Below are 22,010 nucleotides of genomic sequence, written 5' to 3'. Positions count from 1 at the left end.
TATTTCAAAACCCAGCATTGTATTTATATCTTTATTATGATTTTCAATGTTGTAGTCCAGTCAGATATGTTACTAAAAAGTGAGATAGTTTCTTTGCAGCTTTAATGGCTTCGTAGGTATAGGGATTAAGATTTATGAAATTGAAGCGCCATAGGGGAAAGTGGTCTGCCTTTGAACGAAAAATGATGTTCAAAATTTGAGATTTTTTTCAGAGTAAACTACAACATGAGTTTTACTTTTCACTACACCAAAATATTCTCTTGTTCATTAAGCTTCTATGCTTACTCCATTCAGGACTCGCAAGTCCTCAGTTTTTCCTGGTGAGGAACTTAAAAATGTTATGTCGATATATTCAAAGGCAGCCTGCATGGTCTGCCTTTGAATGTGGTTGGGCAGCCTTTGAATCTTAATTTTTCACTGAGAATATTAGGGCTGTAACATTAAGTGGCCCATAATTGATTAGCATGAACCCTAATGCACTCAATAAAACCACCACTGTAGTCAAAAGTCATTATACAACAACATTTTTTACATTTTTCTGAAGCACTGTTTTTCACTTGAAAATTTGTAATAAAACGCCATTGAAGTTGACAATTGTCAGTTTGAAACATCTCGGCCGGAGGAAGATAGCATTTTATAAGTATTTGTATGACATTCGTCAGACCAAAGTAAGAGTTCTATTCTGCTCCCGGACAGGAAGCTGTCAGATGTTTCAATGCATGGAAAGAGAGGATTCAAAGGCACACAACATTGAGATTCAAAGGCTGCCGCAGAGCAATATTTGCAAACTTTTATCACTCACAAAATTTGTCTCATCTGAATCGAAATGTATTTGGAGAAATACCATCCAAGAATAACCTTCTATGACTCACAATAGAAGATTTGTTCGAAAAATTATTTTAATTATGAAAAAACACATGAATTGTGGAACATCAAAATTACAGTTTAGAGCTCAGATTCGTTTTTTTTGCTCTAGCACCTAGAAAATAAGAGCTAGGGTCTGCATTTTTTGATGACTTGTGAGGATTATGAATAGCTATCTGATAGTTAATAGAAAAGAATTTATGCTTTAAAGAAAAGGGAAAAAACTACAATATTCAAAGGCTGCCGCATTCAAAGGCAGACCACTTTCCCCTATATTCTATTCCATATAACCGAATTTTATGATGTTGAACGCAAATGCAAATCCTACCTAAATTAAATATGTTAGACCTAAACTCAAGTTGCAAAATCATTTTTTTATAAAACTATGACCTTAAATATCTTTATCCCTAATTATTCGTTTGTTAATTATTTCTTTAGCGTAATTGTAGTCAAAAATTAAGGCTAGGGGGAGGCTTTCAAGCTCAGCACATACTCTGGCTTCGAAATTTGATAATTTTGCCATATTCCTTTAATAAATCTGATCTATCTATAGCACATTTCAATATTCAGTCTTATGTCACACATTTTCTAAAAATATAGGTTAGATTCTTTAAAGGAAAGTGGAAAAAAATTGAAGGTAGAGTGCATGCGAAGCCTTAAAATTATCACCTATATTTCATTAGTTACAACATTTTATTTGGTTTAATGCCAAAATTGACTTTTATGTTACTTAGAAAGGCAATAAAAACACTCATTCACCGATATCACTGTGTTTAATCTACTAGGGACCGGATTATGTAACTATAGTGAGAATAGTCATATAGGCACTATGATCGAGAATAAAATCGTAGTCATTCACTTAAACATCCTATTTGTAATGGCTGAAATAAGCTGAATTATGGTGCTATGCCGATGATAAATGAACATGTTTTTTTTAGCATATTACCGTTCTCAAGTAGGAGGAAGCGGGGCACCTTTGAAAGTGGCGCACCTTTGAAAATGGAATTTTTGTCCAATGTTTAAGTGGAAGTGAGTTATATCATAATGTACTTTAGCTTCTCAGTCTGTTTGTGTAGCTAAATTGGGTCCCGGTCAAAATCTCGAAAGACAAAATCCCTAAAGCCAAAATCCCGAACGCCAAAATCCCGAAAGCCAAAATCCCGAATGGGCCAAAATCCCGAATGCCAAAATCCCGAATTCTTAAAAGTGTCATAGCTACTCCCACGATTGCACTCGCGCTTGCTGGAGGCAAAGGGAAATCCTTTGTGTCTTGGGAAATTATTCTAAACATTTTCCTCCATATAATTTGATCCCTTTCAGGATTTTAAAAATTCGTGATTTTGGCATACGGGATTTTGGCTTTCGGGATTTTGGTTGACACCGATCCAGAGAGGGTGAATTCAGAAAACTTGTGACATTATCTTATGAGAATAAATATTGTGAATAAAATCGAAAGCTTTCGAATATATAACTGAGCTCTGGCACTGATTTTAACTGAGTTATGTGGTTTCCGAATACATTTTTTTATACAATTTAATTTACAGCGTATGACTATTCTCACTAATTAATTCGTATGACAATTCTTATTTGTAGGGGGAAATGTGGCAACTTTGAAAGTGGGGCACCTTTGAAATTGGGATTTTTCTCCTATTTTTAAGTGAAACTGATAATCACAATGTAATTTAGCTTCTCAATCTATTTGTGCACCTAAATTGTATCACGATAAAACTCAATTTCATTTAAGAGTATAGAGGTGTAAAATCCCAATTTGAAAGATGCCTCACTTTCAAAGGTGCCCCACTTCTCCCTAGAGAAAAGCGCGCTCAATTTTTTTTCTATATTCTTTACGGATTTCATCCAAAGATCTTCTCTAAAAAATTTGAGACATTGGATGAGCTATTAAAATATAATATTATAAATGAACCAAATTCACTAAAAACACATTGAAAAAAAAAATGAATTGTTCGAAGCCTTACGTCGTCCGAAGGTAGTATACTTTCCCCTATGTAGAATCGGATTGCCAAGCATTCTGTTTAAATTTAGGGCTCAGGATTCTATTGAAAATTTCAATGAATTTCTTAGAGTTCTTCGCAACGTTTTCCCTAATGCAATGGGTTTCGTGAGATGGAAGAAAATTGGCCGCAATTTAGTAAATCTGGCCACACATTGTTGACCACAATTCTTTCATTGAAGGTAAAATAAGGCAAAACCACAAGAGATTAACTCAATCGCGCAGGGAAACCACGAAATGTAATCTGTGGACGAACAAATTGATACAGATTGCATGATTATTGAGGATAGCCAGGTGAGGAATTTTGTGAGATTCCCAGAACAAACGACAATGTCTCAGCTGGTTGAGCCTAAGAAGTCGCACACAGTTGGATGAGACAGAGCAAAAAACAACAAAAAAAATCACGTAAATGTCAATCAATCACAACGGAAATATAATTCAATTAGAGAAATACATCGTCTGAGACTTAGGAAGTCGACGTTCTCCTGCTGTTTTCGCATTTTATAAATAAATTGTGTGTGTGAATATCTGTCATGAGAAACGATACATTTAATTCTAAGAACATTTGCAATTGAAATTGCTCCCTGAATTCGATTAGTGGTCTCTGTCATCCCCAATTAAAATGCATAGTCAGTCCTTTTGCCAAGTGCCAGGGATTTTTCATATTTTAGACATGAGAAAAATTCCTCACTCGTGAATTTCTCAAATGGCTTTTGATTTGAATTTCACGTCGATTTTATGGAAATTTTCAATTGGTCACAAATTTCCAGAATGGCACGCAAAGAAGTAGCAAGGAGTGGATTTGGAATCCAAGTGATGTCAATAAATGTTTTATTGAAACATTTTGCACTTGTTGGCTCCAATGGCTTGCCGAACACGTTTGTGGCCAATTTGATTTATTCAGATCCCTTATGTGTGCAAGTGTTGTGTTTTTTTTTCGGGGGGTGTGTAATATGTTTTATACGAGAGAATCACGAGTGGGTTATTTATTGCTCAATTTTTCACCAAATTTCATAAGAGCTCTTCAAGGGTGGAAAATCTCTGTCTCATGGATGCTCTGACGTAACTTTCACTGGGATGATTTTTCGCAGTCTCTAAGTTTGAAATATTAGGGATGTTTTGGAAGAAGTTGCTTCTTTTTATTTATGGAGTGGAAAGAATTTGCCTAATAATATTTTGTGCTAAATCAGTACAAAAAAATGTGAAATATTTGCAAGAAATCATTTTAACAATTTACACAAAAAAAAATTGAAAAAGCGAAAAGAAGGTTGAAAGGTCTAACAAAAAAGCATAAAGGTCTGAAAATTAAATAATAATATCATAAATTTCAGAATGGAGTGATGGGATAAGACATACTGTTGCTTTTTGTTGAATTTGAATTTATAATATGTGTAACCGTCTCTAAATTGTATGTCGTTTCTGTGAAAAAGACAATGACTTTATTACACAGAGGACTTTGATTCGATCATTGGTCAAGTGCCATCCAGTAAGGAAGTCTGAATTAATCTTGCTGTCTATAGTAGTTCGTACTTTCAGCAAAAAGCAAAACAAAATCATAGAAAACACCAAAAGAGTTGTCATCGCAATACGAGAAAGAAGAAAGAAACTGATGATTTTACTCGATAAATACGAAAGTTTGCCCTTACACGGACTTCAATCTGAACCCCAAATAGATTTTTGATCAGCCCAAAATGTCATACACAGAGTATTTAGGATCACTGATTAGAGATTAGAAGTATTTTGAGGAAATTTTAGCTGAGATTCTTTACAAACTCAGCTTCGTCAGATCGCGCCCAAATTTTGTATAAACACTTTTCGACATTTCTAGTTCACGAATATGGTTTGCGCTATAAATTGATCATCGTGGACGGTCTTAATCTGCCCTGTCCGTCCCGACCGGAGTGCAACCACTTATGAAGAGAAAACTGAGAAAGATATCAACAAGTGGTTTTCGGCAAACATTAAATATCGATAGGTGGCTAGAAACAGGTGATAATCCATCCCCTTACTCGGTCTCTTTTACGCCATTTTGGTACATTTGCAAATTTTGCTTTCTCAATAACTCAGCCCTTATTATAAAAATTATAAATTTTAGTAAGTTACAGCTGAGTCTAAGACCTTTCGATTAAAAAAAGCTTAAGCCCCCCGCGACTCCCTGACCCAAGCTATACGGGATCCAAAAATTGAGTTTTCAAATGGCTATATCTCCGGTTCTAATTGTTGGAATTTGAAAAATTTTGGTGTTTCCAAAACACCAAAAAGGGTCTTCCAAAGGCCCTCGTGGAATACTATAACTCTTCTGACACGTTAAGTTCATCCGATTTAATCGAAGGTCTGATTAAACGAAAAGTCGATTTCCGAAAATTCGATGTTGAATATTTCGCAAACTAGACGATGCTTCTCCTTTAAAGTTTAGTATGTTGTAGCTAAGGTCGAGACTTTTCCAACGGTGGGTCGCACTACGTCCTTTGTTTTCTCTGACCTTAGCTATATTCAAATATGTTTTAATTGAACTGTCGTTTCGGTGATTATTAAGCGATTTCGATGAAATTTTAGTATATAGTCATTCGAGGAGAGATGGAACACCTTTTTTATTTTCAATATTGCGGATATGTTTTGAATGCAAGTTAAGAACGAATCTGACTAGTTTATCATTTGAAGATTCTAAATTTAAAATATCAATATTAGAAAAGCCTAGATAAAAATAGTCACTTCGAAAAATAGGATTTAAAAAAAGTTGCATTTTGAGGCACTCAAAAAAAGTGAGGGTAAGATGGAACACCCCTAATTTTAGCAAAATATTTATAGTTTATTTTATTAATTTAGAATAGGAGGGAAGTGATTTTAGACATGAACACTATTTTATTGAATTTATTAGAGTTTATTTTATTTTTTCAGTATAAATTATTTATTTTGTGAAATATGTGGCTCATATACTTCGATGGCAATTTCGCTGAGTGTATCAAGTCAGTCTTAAAAGAAATTTAGGGAAAATAACTCTTAAGATTTACTTGAAAAGATATTGAAGAACATTGACCAAAATTCACATCGGAAGTGTTGCCAAAACTATTAAGTTCCGTCTCTCCTCAACCCCCAAATAGGGTGAAAGGACCGCCTATTGACACTTTAAGAACTCGTGTCAGCACCTATTGACACCCTACTCTGTACCATTTGGGATATGAAATTTGAACATCTCTGTTTATAGTAAAACGTATATTACAATTACAGAAAAAACGTTATATTACGTATAAACGTTATATTAGATACATTAAATAATTTTCAACATTTTGACAAAAGTGTCAATAGGGGTTCCCTGTCGAACAGACGTTCCTCCGACCTTACACGTATTCTTATGGCGAAATAAAATTTTTTGGCCATTTTTCAGACATCCAAAAAATTCAATTTCAATTTTCTAGTACAATTTTAAAGGTAGAAATCTGTAACTTGGGGGTTTTCATTAGAATATTGAAGGGTATAAATAGACCAAATGAGGTGGAGATCGTGCATAGGGTGTAGGCAGGAGGCGAAGTGGTCCATCTCTCCCACTGTTCCAACTTTCCTCGAATGACTATTGTGTATCTGAGATCGAGGCCTTTCTAGCGGGGTGTCGCATCTATCTCCACTCCAACCCATTGTATCTTGACCCTTACTACAACGAAATCGACCAGACACTATCTATATGCTTAGTAGAAAAATTTAAGTATATTGTTTTTAATGTTTAGTGAATCTTCAATTGGAGTAAGGGACAGTACTCTCCCTTCAAACGTTCATGTCTTCGAATAATGTGAATTTTCTTAAAGTTGATAAACTACGTTTCAAGGTTCCAAACAACATTCCTGAAAAATAAGTAAAAGAAAATTCCAAAATATTACATTTTAAACTTTTAGATTTTTGTTGCTTATTTGCAAATATTTAGCAAACTTTACATATTTATCCGATTTTGTCTGTTCACTTTTAATAAAATGATTTTTTTCTTATAATAACACTGTGAAAGTACACCGGTAGGTACTTACATATATGATCGTTTTTACCCGACCGTGTATCTTACAATAAGGTTTAAGAGGAAAGTCACACAAAATTCTACATTTCTCAGATACGTGAAATCCTTCACGTACAGAAGACACGCTGTAGCCAAAAAATGAGTTTAAAGCCAAGTCAAATCTGCTTAAGGATGATTGAAACAAAAGTGTTTCATAGCGAAAAAAAAATTTCCAAACTACCTAAAGTTATTTCTACGTCATATTTTTCATAAGAACGAAAATTATCATTCATTGGCATTGTCAGAAAAAGTACTTCAATTTTTTAACTATTTTTAGCCCTATCGTTCATAGAAACAGCGAATCAGACTTAATTTATCGGTATCATTGTTATTGTTGATTGTCGGTCAGCGAAGAGCGTGTCATCCTTAAAGTTCTCGTCCGTCAAGATTAAGTTCTTGAGAAAAATTATAGGGGACATTGGAGACATTTTATATTTTGGTCTACATTTTATCCATATCAACTTTCTGTCAGTTTATCCAAATCCTAGATATTTTGTAATTTTTCAGAAATTTTGCTTCAAATTTAACTGCATAATGTCTATCAACTTCAGCTCAAATTCGAATTGGCTTGCAGAATTTTCCCACGTTATCTCGCAGCTGTTCTAGGATTTTCGCTTATCACTCGCTTTTATTCTCATTTTAAATTTCCCAAGTTTACCTCAAACGAACTTGTGAAAAGTTACTTCTATAATAATACCTTTGAACTTTATAAATTCTAAGCTCAAAGTATTCATATAAATGAACTTATTTTTTGCTTCTACATGTAGGGGCTTACAGTTGAGAATTTTTTCAGAATTCCCTTGAAAGTTATTGAAAGTTCGTTTCCCAGGAAAATCCTCTCTTCTATAAGTTTGTAAATTACCCGTTGTTCACATATTTTTAAAGTTCAAGGGAAAGTTAATTATTTTAAAATTATTGTTTGTAAAAATTAAATGAATTCCAGATAAGTTTCTGAGAATTCATTTTATTTTACTTTTTTTTTAAAATATTTTTTACATTGATATTTTTAGGCTACAATCCGTATCAATAGGTATGTTGCTTTGAAGTGAGAGAAGGTGAATGATAATGAATTATCAGAAATTTTTCTTTATAAAAATGTATGAGTATGCCCCATAATTTGTCTTTCTGAGTACGTGCGTTCATATTTTATGAATAAATTTACTGGAACATAATACAACACAGCTCAGCAGCTTTATCATCTTCCTGTTTCCTCCAGAATTTCTTTGATCTTTTTTTTTTGGTGCGAGATTGTGAGAGATATGCGAGATGACCAGAATGCATGATTACAAGAGCGATTGCTGAAATTGGACGTGCACTCTTTGATGTTGCATCGAATTTAATTACCCCGTGGTTGCGTATCAGCAAGCTGAAATCAGCTCCATGGAAGGGAACAATTTAATTTAATCAAAGCTGGGATGAGGAATAAAACACAACAATCAGGCACTTTAATGAAGATGCCATGCCTTTATTTTATTGTCCGGGTGCTGAATTGAATTGAAATAGTTGGAAAGATGGGGACAGAGAATAAAAAGGCGATCAGATGGGCGGGAGGGCAGTGTTGGCATTACATCTTAAGGCAATTTTTCTATCACTTTTCTCCCGAGATGCCTTTTTTTTCTCTGAGCGATTCTCTTTCAACTAACCAGTCAATCGACAACATCGAGCCATCAATCAACATTCCCTGTGGTCTGTTATTTTTATATCATGTCTTCGACTGTGCACAAGAAGATGGATAACTTTTTGCCCCGCAGGAATCTCCGCACATAATCTTATGTCCAGATGTTATAGCCCTGAAATTCCGCATCTTTCTCTCTTTTGCAGATTGAACAATTCACCGTGCTTTGGGTCCTATTCACTGTGATCGTCCTGGGGAATTCTGCTGTTCTTGTGACTCTCTTCTTCAGCAAAAACCGCAAATCACGGATGAATTTCTTCATTAAGCAATTAGCCGTTGCAGGTAATTTCTTAATTTCAAAAAAGTCAAATACCGCTCTGCATGAAGCTTATGCTGCTGGTATTCTGCATACCTTGTGGCGCCAGCAATTCCCTGGAATCAATATCACTTTTCATTTAATTCGAAAGCATCTGCAGCGGTTAGGATTTAATTGAATACCGTGTATCTACCGACTAAATCCTTGGCGATTTTTCATGCGGGGTTTGGGATTAGTTCTGCGGGAATAGAAAAAAAAGCACTCGGGGATTCCGCTCGTGCACACTCCTGAGCTTTTTCACCCAAGAAGCTCGATTAATCAACCAATTAAGCATCGGAGAAACAGAAGGAAAAGAAACCTTCAGCCAAAAAGGTCAACGAATGACCTCCGGAAGTCATGTTAGGAAGATCCCAAGGAAGGAAAGATATGAAAAGAAATCGACAGACATACTCCTCTTACAAAGTGTAATCCATCGTCAATTTTGACTAATTCTACGAAAGAGCAGCTTGTCATGTCGTAAATCTCACGATATTTTCTCCTCTTGCTTTTTGTTTCCTCTTCTGTTTTTCCCCCGCAGATATTTTATTACCACTTGACGATATACTTTGAAACACAGATAAAGAAGATTTTCGCTTGGTACAGTCTTCCCACTGATAAATCTATTGAAGTTCTTCACTGCTTGCTCTCACTCTTGCTTTCAACCAAATTTGTTACCAATTTCCTCCATTCCCGACAAATATTTGCAATTTTACACGAAATATTCTCGGAGTTTGCTTTTCATGAGGGCGGGGCTAATAAGTTTCAAGTAGAAAACACCTTGAAATTGTAATATTATTCCAAAGCACAATAAAATTTTTATTTACTGATGATTAGAACAGAAACAAGCATAAATTATGAACTGAAGTGCTTTATGGATTTTTCGCCAAATAATTTATGAAGGCGTGGCTTATTTTTTTTTATGGGCGGGCTTTTCACAACTATACTTCTATAAATTATCAATTTAGTTATCAATTTGAGTTCATCTTAATTATTTTATATGGAATATATAACTATAATTATTTATAGAAAATATAACCTTTGTCAATATAAAAAATAATTTTTAGAAGCTCGCAATTTAGAATTTCAAAATACTATACCGAGTGACCTGAACGATCTACAACATCCTAAAACGCTGTATTTTCTTTATTACGAAATGATTTTTATTGGTGTAAAAGAGAAAAAAGTCAGAAATCCTTCATTATTTTTGAGAATCTATTTGAAATTTTTGACAAAAACCACCTTAGGTACTGACTGGTGCCCTGAGATCACTGATGAACGTATCGTACGCTGCCCAAACGGGAGTTTCCGGAATACCAGCCCATTCACGACAAAGGGCTGGCCTCAACTCATCGACACTTGGGTATTATTTAGTCCTAACCTTGACCAAAAAATACCCCTTTTAGAGAAGTTGATCGGATTTGGAAACGGGTGACCGAAGAGGTTACTGTGTGGTTGAAATGATCAACAAAATGTTCGACGCGAGCTTTCTGTACTACGACCGATATTTGTTCAAACTTCCAATATCTTTTATCGACATTTTTGAATGCCAAGAGCTTCAGAGGCTTTCCCGAAAGGGAATTCTGTACCAGTATGATAATGTCTTACGACATTCCTGGTAAAATTCTTGCGCACAACAACATTAAAGTCCAGTGAGCATGGAATAGTCATTACAGAGATTTTATGAAACTTTCAGTAACTGATACGAAATGATTATTCAACTTGTCATATGACATTGTCATACTGTTACAGAATTCCCCTACACGGCTTTATGGTTTTCCAGGACAATTTCTCGATTCAAATTGCCGTTCATTTTACGCATCATTCCAAAGATCTCAGTGGAATGCAAAAATCTACCATTATGGAAGACCATATCAAAAAAAAAGAAAAACAATTATTCTCGACTTCCGGTAATCATTCCAATGTCCAAACAATCATTTTGTTGTAGACGAATTGTTCAATTGCAAAAATTTTTCCCACTATAGAAACCAATGTTCTGTAACATACAATCTTCTAACGGCCAAGCGAAACAACTCCATTGCTCTATCGAGCAGAACTTATTTTAGAGCATTGGTAGGATCGTTTCGTTTTTAGAATTTTTAAGGTTGCTCATGGATTCTTTTTAAATCTTAGTTTTATGGATGATCGTGATATATATTTGCATTGCACGGATTACTATATATTTGGTGATGATGCAATTTTTTGTACCCACATTATAGCGTTTTGCAACGCTGCTATAGTATCCTTGCATCGAGTTATGTTTCGAAACATAAAATTTAACCACACTCTGGTTTTGGAGGTCTCTAATGTTATCCGCTTGCGCTTTTCCAACAAAATATAAGCCAATCGCGGTATCATATTAAGATTCTATAACTAATTAAAAAAATCAATAATTGTTTTTGCAAATTTACAATAAAATTTTGTATAAAATAATTAAAATTTTGCTAATAAAATAGATTATACCATTATGCGAAATATGATCACGTTGTCAGGAGAGATTTGACAGCGATCTGAATTTAGTTGCAATTCATTCTGGCCACCCTGTGTAAGTTTTACCATTATTGGCTTGGACGTCCAAAGATAATGGTTTTAGCAAAGGGAATAACAGAGCGTAAATGAGTCTGCCAATCATGATTCTCTACAGTTGCAGATCTGACGATCAGGAAGACCAATCGGCGTCGACCCGCCAACTATAAAGATTTATCAACACTGACTGGACACTGGACTGGTTTGTTGCTGAAGAAATTATCGGTGGCAGGAAAAATCCCGAAAGCGGAAATCCCGAATGCCAAAATCCCGAATGCGCTGAACGCCAAAATCGTGAAAGGGACAAAATCATAGGGAGGATAATCTATGGAATAATTTTCCAAAGCACAGAGAATTTCCTAATTCCTCCAGAAAGCGCGAATACGACCGTACAAGTAGCTATAATACTTCTGAAAATTTGGGACTTTAGCTTTCAACATTTTGGCCCTTTCGGGATTTCGGCTTTCGGGATTTTGGATTTTCGGAATTTTGGCTTTTCGGAATTTTGGCTTTTCGGAATTTTGGCTATTCAGAATTTCGACCCATTCGGAATATTGAATTTCGGTATTTAGGGCCCTCTCGAGATTTTTGCATTGTGGACTTTGACTTTTCGTGATTCGGACTTTTCGGGATTTTGACTTTTAGAGATTTGGGCTTTTCGGGATCTTGTCTGTTTGGCTATTCGTCCCATTCGGAACATTGAATTTCGGTATTTGGGGCTCTTTCTGATTTTTTTCGTTCTAGATTTTGACTTTGCGTGATTCGGGTTTTTGACCGGAATAGGGTCGAAGGAATACCTCTTCGACAGGGAACCCCTATTGACACTTTTGTCAAAATGTTGAAATTTATTAATTGTATCTAATAAAATTTAAGTAATATGACGTTTTTTTTATTAATCTACGTTTTCCGATAAGGATAGGTGTTCAAATGTCGTATTCCAAATAATACAGATTAAGGTGAAAATAGGTCCTGACACGAGTTCTTAAAGTGTCAATAGGTGTTCCTTTCACCCTACGAAATTATTAATAAGTGAGTGACAATTTGTCCATACAATCATGATTTATGTGTACGTTTGTGGTTTTATTAGTTAGAACTCATTAAATTTTACCTAATTCGACTTGAATTTGTAGAAGAATTGAACCTGAAGATCTCTCCGGAATTGAGGTGTATCCTCTCGGAATTAATTCTTTACTCCCTTAAAATCTGGTTTCCATTTTGAAATCGGTGTCTTTCGATTACGAGGTTAAACCTTTTTGACTACAACTTTTAATATCAAAGATTTTTTACTGAGAAATTTTAAGCCCCTCGCGATTCTAAAGTCGTTTTCTGAGAGTGTTTTCCATAAGTAGATTACCCTTCTTGAATTAATACCTCTCTCAAGGCATTTGGCTGTAGAGAAGAGGCGTCAAGTCATAATTCTCTGTGGTTTTACGCCGAAAGCTCTTGGTATGAATGACGTAGAGAAAAAAAAGAAAGAAGAGTAAAGAAAAAGCTCGGGGATATGGACAGCTTTCGATCTCGTTTGTTGTGAGATGCCATAAATTGTGGTGTGCCATCGTGCTCAATATCCTGGGAATTGAGGTAGTGAAAGTACATCGGGGTATCATGAAATTCTTCACAGACGATTTATTGTCTATCATTCGTGATGAGATAAATTTGGTGTCATTGGTGAACATTTTGGGGAAAGAGATAAAGACTATCGCAATCAATGCTTTATTCTAACACAAATTGATTGATTTCTCAATCCCAGCAGAAAGAGGCAATCAAAGAATTTCTTTTGGCAGATCTCTGTGTGGGACTTCTGAACGTGCTCACGGATATTATCTGGCGTACGACTATCTCATGGAATGCCGGAAATATCGCCTGCAAAGCCATCAAGTTCCTCCAGGCCAGCGTCACCTACGCCTCCACCTACGTCCTCGTGGCGCTCAGCATCGACAGATACGACGCCATCACCCATCCCATGAACTTCTCAGGATCATGTAAAGTGGCTCTTATTGAATTTTTCAATTATATCACACCCCTTCTGTTTCCACTGCCAATTTTCACACCCTATCTTCGTCACGTAGAATGTGTCTGCTGAAGGCACACCTTTGGCATGAAGGTGCCAAATATACGAGATGGGGTGAAAATGAGAAGAAAATTGAACAATACGAGATGTTTTAGTTTTCGCGATAGAGTTGCCAATAGCTTGGAGGGAAATTTTCAAAGATTTACCATTCAAGAGTTTTGGATTCCCCTTGAAACTTATCGAAAAATGTTTTACAAGTAAATCTTGAGAGCTCTTGTACGAGAAGATATTTGATTGTTCAGTATAACTTATATTAAAAATATATTTCTAGGTGTTTATTAACAACAATACTCAATTAAAATAAATTAAATACCATATGGAAGTTATAATTTAAATAAAACTTTGTGGAGTAAACAAAAATATGTAAAGCTTTTGAGGCGCCTGGTTATTCGACAAGTTATTTATTTTGTTGATTAAACTTCAAGCAATTTTTTTTAACCTGCATTGAAATTCTAATATTTTCAAATGTTCTTTCGCTATATTTGGTTTAGCTTAGAAGTTTAGTGTTTATTTAGCTTAGAAAATCCGTAATATTCCGCAGGACAGAAGAAAATTGAAAACCAATATTAAAGAAAAATTAAATCGCTAAAATTAAAAATTAAATCGAATTAAGCGATTAAATTAAATCGCTAAATTCGTATGTAGGGAAATGTCTCTCATACAGAAATATTCTCTTTGAAAAAACAATTGAGGCCTCTGAAGATCACAGGATTTTAAGTGATATCGTAAGCACTATTTTTTATGGATTTAAAGGACATTTTAGGATATTTGACGAATACATGATTAATTACAAGAAAACTGGAGAGATGAAGATATTGTCTCTTCTAGGAAAATTACCTTTCAGTTTTCCTTTAGAAATCGTCCTTTGTATTCTTTTGATAAAATTTTGGAATTTTTAATAAAAGCACTTTTGAATTTTCTGGAAACTTAAATAAACTAATTATAAAGTATTAGAACACTAGAATTTAAATACTTATTCTGAATGCATTCATTATAGGAGCATTTTCATTTTTCTCATTTTTTTTTAATTCTTAATCATCAGACTTTGACTTAGTTCTTAGAAAAAAAGTTTTAATTTTTACAAGAATATTAAAAAAATCTTTTAAAAATATTTTTTTTAAAAATATTTTACTGAGATTTTTCATCTACTTCTCCAAAATTATAGTACGAGTTCTAAAAATATCTTAGAAGACGTTATATAAAGTTCTTGTTCACCTTTTAACAATTATTCATTTTTCAGAAAAATAGTTGAAATTATTTAAGGCGTTACGTTTGTCAATAAGTCTAAAAAATAGAATATTGTCTCGAAATCTCCTTCTCAACATATCAAAAAATTTATTAAATATAAGCTCTTAGGCATACAAAAGTACAAGATTTGAAATATACTTTCTGAAATTTTCATTCGAATATTTTCAAAAGTCAAATATTTTCAAAAAATATTTTTTCGCGACCTCAATAGGAATAAGCGGTTGAAAATGATGAAGATGATGATATTTTCAAAACTCAGCCATTGAGACGTGACTTTTTAAAGATTTTTTTTAAACTTACTTTAAGATGGACAAGATTTTTTGGAATAGGTTCATCTGAAATCGAAAACGTAAATATTTTCTGCTAGCTGATGACTTTAACTAGATCTTGAACGAAGAATTTTATGTTTAGGAGAAACTGGGGCACCACCAAACACGGGGTAGTACCAAACACTAATTTTTATTTCTAAACTACTTGGACTATATCAATCATTACTGCAGTGAGCAAGCATCCCAATAATGCCTATAAATTTATATAAGTCTTGTCTTCTGAAGTCGAATATCTGATTAAAAAATCGCAGTGTTTGGTGCTACCCCGTATTTTGTGGTGCTCCAGTTTCCCCTACTTGTTCACAACTCATTCTACAAAAGAAAATGTAGTGTAAAAAATGCCAAAAATTATATTTTTTTGTTTATAAAATTCTTTCAAAAATCATTCGTTCAAGGTCTAGTCTAACTAGCTGACAAAAAATATTTGCTTTTTGGAATCCGGTTGAACCTATTTTCAAGAAATCTTGTGAGAGGCTGAATTTTTAAAATTTTTAAATGTAGATTTCAGGAAATACAGGGGAAAGCGCGCTACCTTCGGACGACTTAAGCTTCGGACAATTCATTTTTTTCTCCATGTTCCTTAAGGATTTCATCCATAGTTTTTTCTGAAAATTTGAGAAATTGGATCAGCTATTAAAATATAATATTATATGGGCAAAATTCATTTATAACACATTGAAAAAAAATTATTTGTACGAAGAATAAATCGTCCGAAGTTAGCGCGCTTTCCCCTACATTAAATGTTGCACATTTATATTCCCTAAAGTGTTTGAATTAAATAAATTTTTCATTATTTTAAAACAAATATGATAGAGAAAATTGTGCTGTATTTTAGAATATATGGGAACCAGTAGTGAAATTCTGTAACAGTATGGCAATGTTATATGACAAAATCTTCATAATAAATTCTGGAGTAGGACAACATTAAAATCCAGTGAGCATCTAATGATCATTGTAAACAGCTCTGTAATGCTCTCATTAACTGATATGAGTCAGATTTTAAATTGGTTCCTCCGAATTTACCACATAGAAAAATTTAAATTTGTCATATGACATTGTCATACTGTTACAGAATTCCCCTACTGTAGGGGAATATATTTCAGTCTTGACTCACGTAACCCCTTAAAAGAAACTTTAAAAAAGCATATTGTGTACAAACAATTTTATGTATTTTTCTAACATTTTATTTTATTTTTTCCCACAAAATTTTAAAATGAATTTTGAATAAAGAAATTATTTTATTATAACATTACCAAATCTTGTGAATTTTAAAATATGCGTATTTATTACAGAACTATATTTGTTTAATAAATATTATTTATAGGAGCTTTCTAATTCTAATTTTTTTTGTTAAATTAACTAGTAACCAATTCTTAAATTGTAAAGCATGCCAATTTAATCAGATGTAGGCTCCTGCTTCATTTTTAACAAAACCCTCAATTATTTTAGAAAGTGAAGTTTCCTGTTTTTTTTTCAAATTACAAAATAAGGTATATTATTTAGTAAAATACCACTCATTAAAAATTCGGACTAAAATCCTCCACGAAATTAAATAGAAACGACTCATAAATCGTTTTAATTTCATGTGCAACTTCTAAAAAAGATTATATCAACTGGCCTCAATATAATTTTGTTGAGCCTTTTTCTTAATATTTGTATCCTTTACATTTGACATGTTTCCTTATCAAGAAAGCTTTTTTGAATTTTAACGGAAATGTTGAATAATTCTTTTAAAAATTCAATATCATTTATCAGATGTAGACGCCTGGTTGTTAGACAAATCCTCTAAATTCTATATGCATACCCTAAAGAACTCTTTAGTCTGACTCTTCATAACTTTTCTGATACATATTCTCCATCGAAATTTTCAATAAGAATCCCGCTGAAAAATTATAGAACTATTCACATGCAAATCCTGAAAGTTTTGGCAGATGGGAACGCCTGGTGGTCAGATAAACTCTTCATGTTCAACCACAAGATGACTTTCTTGACAGGCTCTCTGCATTTTACCACAAATTATGGGGCCTTTTATAGAATTTTCCCAACAGAGAGATTACAAGCTCTGCAAAAGACTCATATTGTTTAAGAACAAAAAGTTCAAGAAAAGCTCTTTACAAAGGAACCTTGACTATATAGTGCTCCAATTCATATGCAATTTTATAAGCTCCTTGTTCACAATGTTCTTAAGACAATATATCCGTGGAATTATGAATGAAGGAAAATATTGTGCTATCTCCTATCTAAATAGTGCCAACTCTCAGCTAGCCTCAGAGTTAAAATTAAATTTTCTCTTGAGAAGAGATTGAGTGAAAAATTTTCATTTGCTATTGCAAAATCATCCAATTGGGTTGTATCTTAGTGCCCTCCTGGGACACAATTAAGTTTGCAGGCTTTTAATTGCTTCTTTCACTCACGCAGGGAAACGGGCACGGAGATTGGTGGCTGCTGCATGGGGCTTGAGCGCCTTCTTCTCGCTCCCGATGCTCTATCTCTGTAAGAAAAATGACTCCAGCTGGAGTAAATGCCAAAGTATCCTTACTAACTGCCTTCCCTTTCTTCTTTTGCAGACGAGGAACGTAACATTGAAGGTTTGTATCTATTCTACTCACACCCCTAAGATCCTCAAAAGTTCACAATGTGTGCAATTTTTGGGATTATATTAGCAAACTACAGCGCGAATGGCAATAATTGAATGTGGAGAAGAGAACTAAAAAGAAATCATGTCTCCTGGCAATTGAACGCAAATGCGGTACAACCATGAACAAAATTATGTGCAAGTAAAAGATTAATACCATCTAGACGGTATAAATCTCACTAGATAAGTATTCCCTTCTGTTGGGAAAAAGGAACATTACATATTGTGTGTGCCGAGCTTTTGTGAGGAATTTTTGGCGGGAGATTTGCTCTCCCTACCACACAACAACATAAAATTTATTTCATCTAAAAACGGGCACAATGGCATCCTCAACAGAGGAATTGTATATTATTGTGTTTGAAGATTACGCATAAAGTGAATTACACTGGCTTGTTTTTGATATTAAATCTCTCTCATTCCCCATTTTGGGTGTAGAGGACAAATAATCCTCCCTATGTCCTCTCATGGGTTAGGGGTGGCTTTTCATCTCCCTTTCTGCCACACATAAATCTTCCTTCTGCAAAAAAGCCATATTTGGACCATAAACTTCTGAAGAAAGTGAAGGGGCTTACAAATAATTTTTTAGGAGCTATTCTCGCAAGGAATTTTTTTATTTATTATTTAGCTGCGATTCTTTGCAATCTGCGCTTTTATGGTCCGAGGTGAAATCCGACCTCGGCAGATCGGGCCCAAATTTTGGATTTACACTCATAGATCATATGCTCTAAAAATCGATTTTCGTGGACGTCTCGTCCGTCACTGAGAAAAAAGGGGGCGCGATTAACTTTTTTCCTCGTAACTTTAACACTTTTTAGGTGTAAAAATATATCAACATTTTTTGTGTTAATTTTACACCCTTTTAAGTGTAAAATTAACACGAATAAGGGTAACTTTAACCCATAATACCAGGAGGTGACACTACCTCTGAAAAATGCGACCGATTTTAGTGTAATTTTTTACCTGTTTTCGTACACATTTCACGAGATATCTCCAAAACTACGTAGGTTGCCAATTTGGGGTTTTCGGTTGCCTATTCAATATTAAGTTGGCTTTTATTTTGCATTTATATTTTTTGCTAATTCATTCTACACTGACAGAAAACAGCTAATAAAACCAAAAGTTTTATCGGCGCGCTAGAAACATATGGGAAACATAGGAAATGCCATGCCCCTGCATAATACACTTAAAAAGCATAATATTTACACCGATTTCAGATCAATAATGCAGGGTAAAATTAATATTTCCGGAATATTGTTTTAACTTTTTCGGATTTCTCTTAGTGGTCCATCCGTTCATCGTAAGCAGTTCTGGAGAAATAACGGAAAGGGATATCAACAAGCGGTTTTCGGTAAGGGTTAAACGTCTATAAGTGGGCAAAAGTAGGTGATGTTAGGCCCACCCTTTCACCCCTCTTCCGTCATTTTAAAACACCCTCAAATTTTGTTTTCTCTCAACTCCTAAGGCATCTAGAATTTTTTTAGTATGTTGTAACAGTTACTGAGTATGGGAGTGCCACGGTATCTCGCGGAGCTTGTGGTGGCTGGATCATCCACTAGGGCTTCATGTCTCCGTGTGCCTAGTTCGGGTAGTCGCATCCTGATTCCCTATTTGTTAAAGGGATTGTTCTATGGAACTGTTTGCGTCCCGAGCGGAAGAGGGAGCTTATCCCTAGATTTGTGGCTGCCACGCATTCCTCGAGTTCCACATGAGCTGCTCTTGAAGTTATTTTTTTCTTATATTTCCTTTTTAGAGAGGGCAGATTGTCCAATGAATTATTAATAAATTGATATTGAATTGAATTGAATTACAGCTGTGCCTAAGGCCGGCTTCAGACCTAAGGTTTAGCCCAGTTCTAGAAGGTCTCAAAATCTTTAAAGCGACCAATTAATTTGCTTCTTTAGAATCCGATAGATAATTTGGGTTTTATAATACAGTTCTAAGTCAAAATTTTATGAAAAATCTTGATAGATAAGAAGTTATAGAAGTTAAGCCATATAGCTAAGCCTTAGGTCTGAAGCCCGTATAAGAGTTTTTGATTAAAAACTTAAGCCCTTCTCCTGACTCCCTGACCCAAGCTACATAGGGGTTTAATTTTCAAATGGTCATGTCTCCTGTTCCAATTGCCAGAATTCCACTTTTTTTGTGTTTTGGAAAGCCTCTCGTGGAATTATGCAATTCTTTTAACACTCAAATTTCATCCGATTAAATCGCAGGTCCGATTAATAGAAAAATCGATATAAAATAATTCGATATCGAATATTACGAAAAATAGACAATGCTCATTCTTTAAATTTTACTATTTTGTACCTAAAGTTGAGACCTTTCCAATGGCGGGTGTAACACTCCTCTCTCGATGTTCCCTGACCCTACGTATTGACCGGAGACCGAACTGTATTTTCGGTGTTTATCGGACCGGTTTCGATGATTTTTCTAGTAAATCGTATCTAACTAAGATCAAAACCCTTCTAACAGTGGGTTGCAAAGGTCTCCATTCCATCCCATTGCACCCCGACCTGTACTAAAACGAAATTAACCGGACTCTATCCGGTCAATTCCGAGGACTTTTGAGAACGCATTAAATTTGTAATCTGAATACAAGTGATTATACTACTACTGAGTTAGCTAATTTGTAGTATAATTTTTCAAAATTAAGCTTTTGGACTCAATACGAGATATCTAATATTGGTGCAAAAATTAAAATTAGAAATAAGAAATAAAAAAAATAGGAAGGAATTTTCGATCTAATAGGTTGTAGCAGATTGTGAACGGAAAAATAGACCTTTCTTGACTTTTTCTCTTTAATTCTTCACGACGTTTCGAGGATGGATGTCCTCTTCATCAGGTTTCGAATATGGAGGAAAAATCACGTATAGGTGGGAAATTCTGGTGCTGCAATGCACTTGAACTTATTTTACAAATCTTCACTCTGAAGCTCACCATCCAATGGACTGACACCGAATGAGAGAATGAGAGAAAAAGTCAAGAAAGGTCTAGTTTTCCGTTCACAATCTGCTAAAAAAATTATTTTAATTGGTCTGCCACTTAAAAACAGAATACTGAATAGGTAGGGGACAGCGCGCTACCTTCGGACGACTCAAGCTTAGGACAATGCAATGTTTTCTCTATGTTCCTTATCTAAGGATTTCAAACTTATCTCTTTTCTGATAATTTGAGCATTAGACTATCTATTAAAATATTATATTATAATGGGCCAAATTCATTTATAATATATTGAAAAAAGCGATTTATGCGAAGCATAAATCGTGCGAAGGTAGCGCGCTTTCGCTTACTTCTCAATCGTTTTTGATGACTACTAAAACCAAAGAAATAGGCTGCTCTCTAAATATTTCATTTTATTTTGAATTTTCGGTGTAAACGTGCATCAAGGCTTAAATTCGAAAAGAAATTTTACATAACTATTGTAATTGAAACCGATTTTAAAACGTTTTTAAACCTTTTTGAAGTTTAGATTATAAATCTCTTTTATTTGTTTTTTAAAAGTGCCTTGAATTTGCTTATCGATCAGCCCCTTGAGAAAACCTTCCCGCAACGAAAGTATTCAATTGACCGAACAAAAAAATCTTCGTAACGCAAATAATTCCTTATATGTGAAGAAATCAAATTTGACCTACCTCAAAATGATACAGCCCAAAATATCCCAATATCTGTGGTATTTTTCTTAGGCCAAACATTCCATCCTGGTGAGGGTGGATTTGTCATAGGCAGTGGGACGTGACGATCTTCATGTCCAAGGCGTACCCTAGGCCTCCGTCCGCCCAAAATCCACCACTCGCCATTCCAATTGAACTAATTGTAATGGCAATGTTCAGTGGACCAAGAACTTCACCATCCATCATTTTGACCCAACCCTCAAACCTGTGAGAGTGTCTTTGACTCCTGACCGGTCCGCATTTCGTCTTCAGGCCAGGCACTTTTCTTTTGCCAACCTCAGAGCCAGGGCAGAAAAAAAAGCTTCCAAAAAGCCGAAAAGTGATTTATAAGGTGTTTGAGGTTTTTTTTTATCCTTGAGCTTCCCCCCTCAACTCTGAGGATTAGTTTGATGATTTAACAGAGCCATACGTGATTTTTTACCGAGCTGCCGGAGAAATGATTGAGAACCTAGAGTTATTGAAGAGGAATCTGTCGCCCCGAGGAGAGTGGTTCCTTCGTCTGGAATTCTTATGAAGGAAATTAAATTTATTTGTCTGGATTATGTTGTAGCTTTGGCCTGAGATGATAGCTCAAGGCTGGGAAATTGTTTGACTTAAGTGGAAGAAAAAGGAAATCAAGTGATTTTTTGTGAGATTTTGATGGCCTCTA

The 22,010-nt window shown here is 34.7% G+C and overlaps 1 protein-coding gene across 1 annotated transcript in view; it reads left to right on the top strand.

Annotated features, from left to right (window-relative positions):
- Nucleotides 1–22,010, top strand: part of LOC129809785 (cardioacceleratory peptide receptor) — a 135,161-nt gene that overhangs the window by 104,528 nt on the left and 8,623 nt on the right. Inside the window, exons 5-8 of the mRNA XM_055859873.1 lie at nucleotides 8,736–8,871; nucleotides 13,192–13,389; nucleotides 17,474–17,548; nucleotides 17,623–17,643. Coding sequence (XP_055715848.1) covers nucleotides 8,736–8,871; nucleotides 13,192–13,389; nucleotides 17,474–17,548; nucleotides 17,623–17,643 — 430 coding nt within the window. The remainder of the gene's footprint in view (nucleotides 1–8,735; nucleotides 8,872–13,191; nucleotides 13,390–17,473; nucleotides 17,549–17,622; nucleotides 17,644–22,010) is intronic.

The sequence above is a fragment of the Phlebotomus papatasi genome, chromosome 1 (assembly GCF_024763615.1).
Source record: "Phlebotomus papatasi isolate M1 chromosome 1, Ppap_2.1, whole genome shotgun sequence".
In the NCBI taxonomy this organism is placed as follows: Eukaryota; Metazoa; Arthropoda; class Insecta; order Diptera; family Psychodidae; genus Phlebotomus; species Phlebotomus papatasi.
Note: the sequence above shows the minus strand (reverse complement) of the source record. Positions and strands in the feature narration are given on the sequence as shown.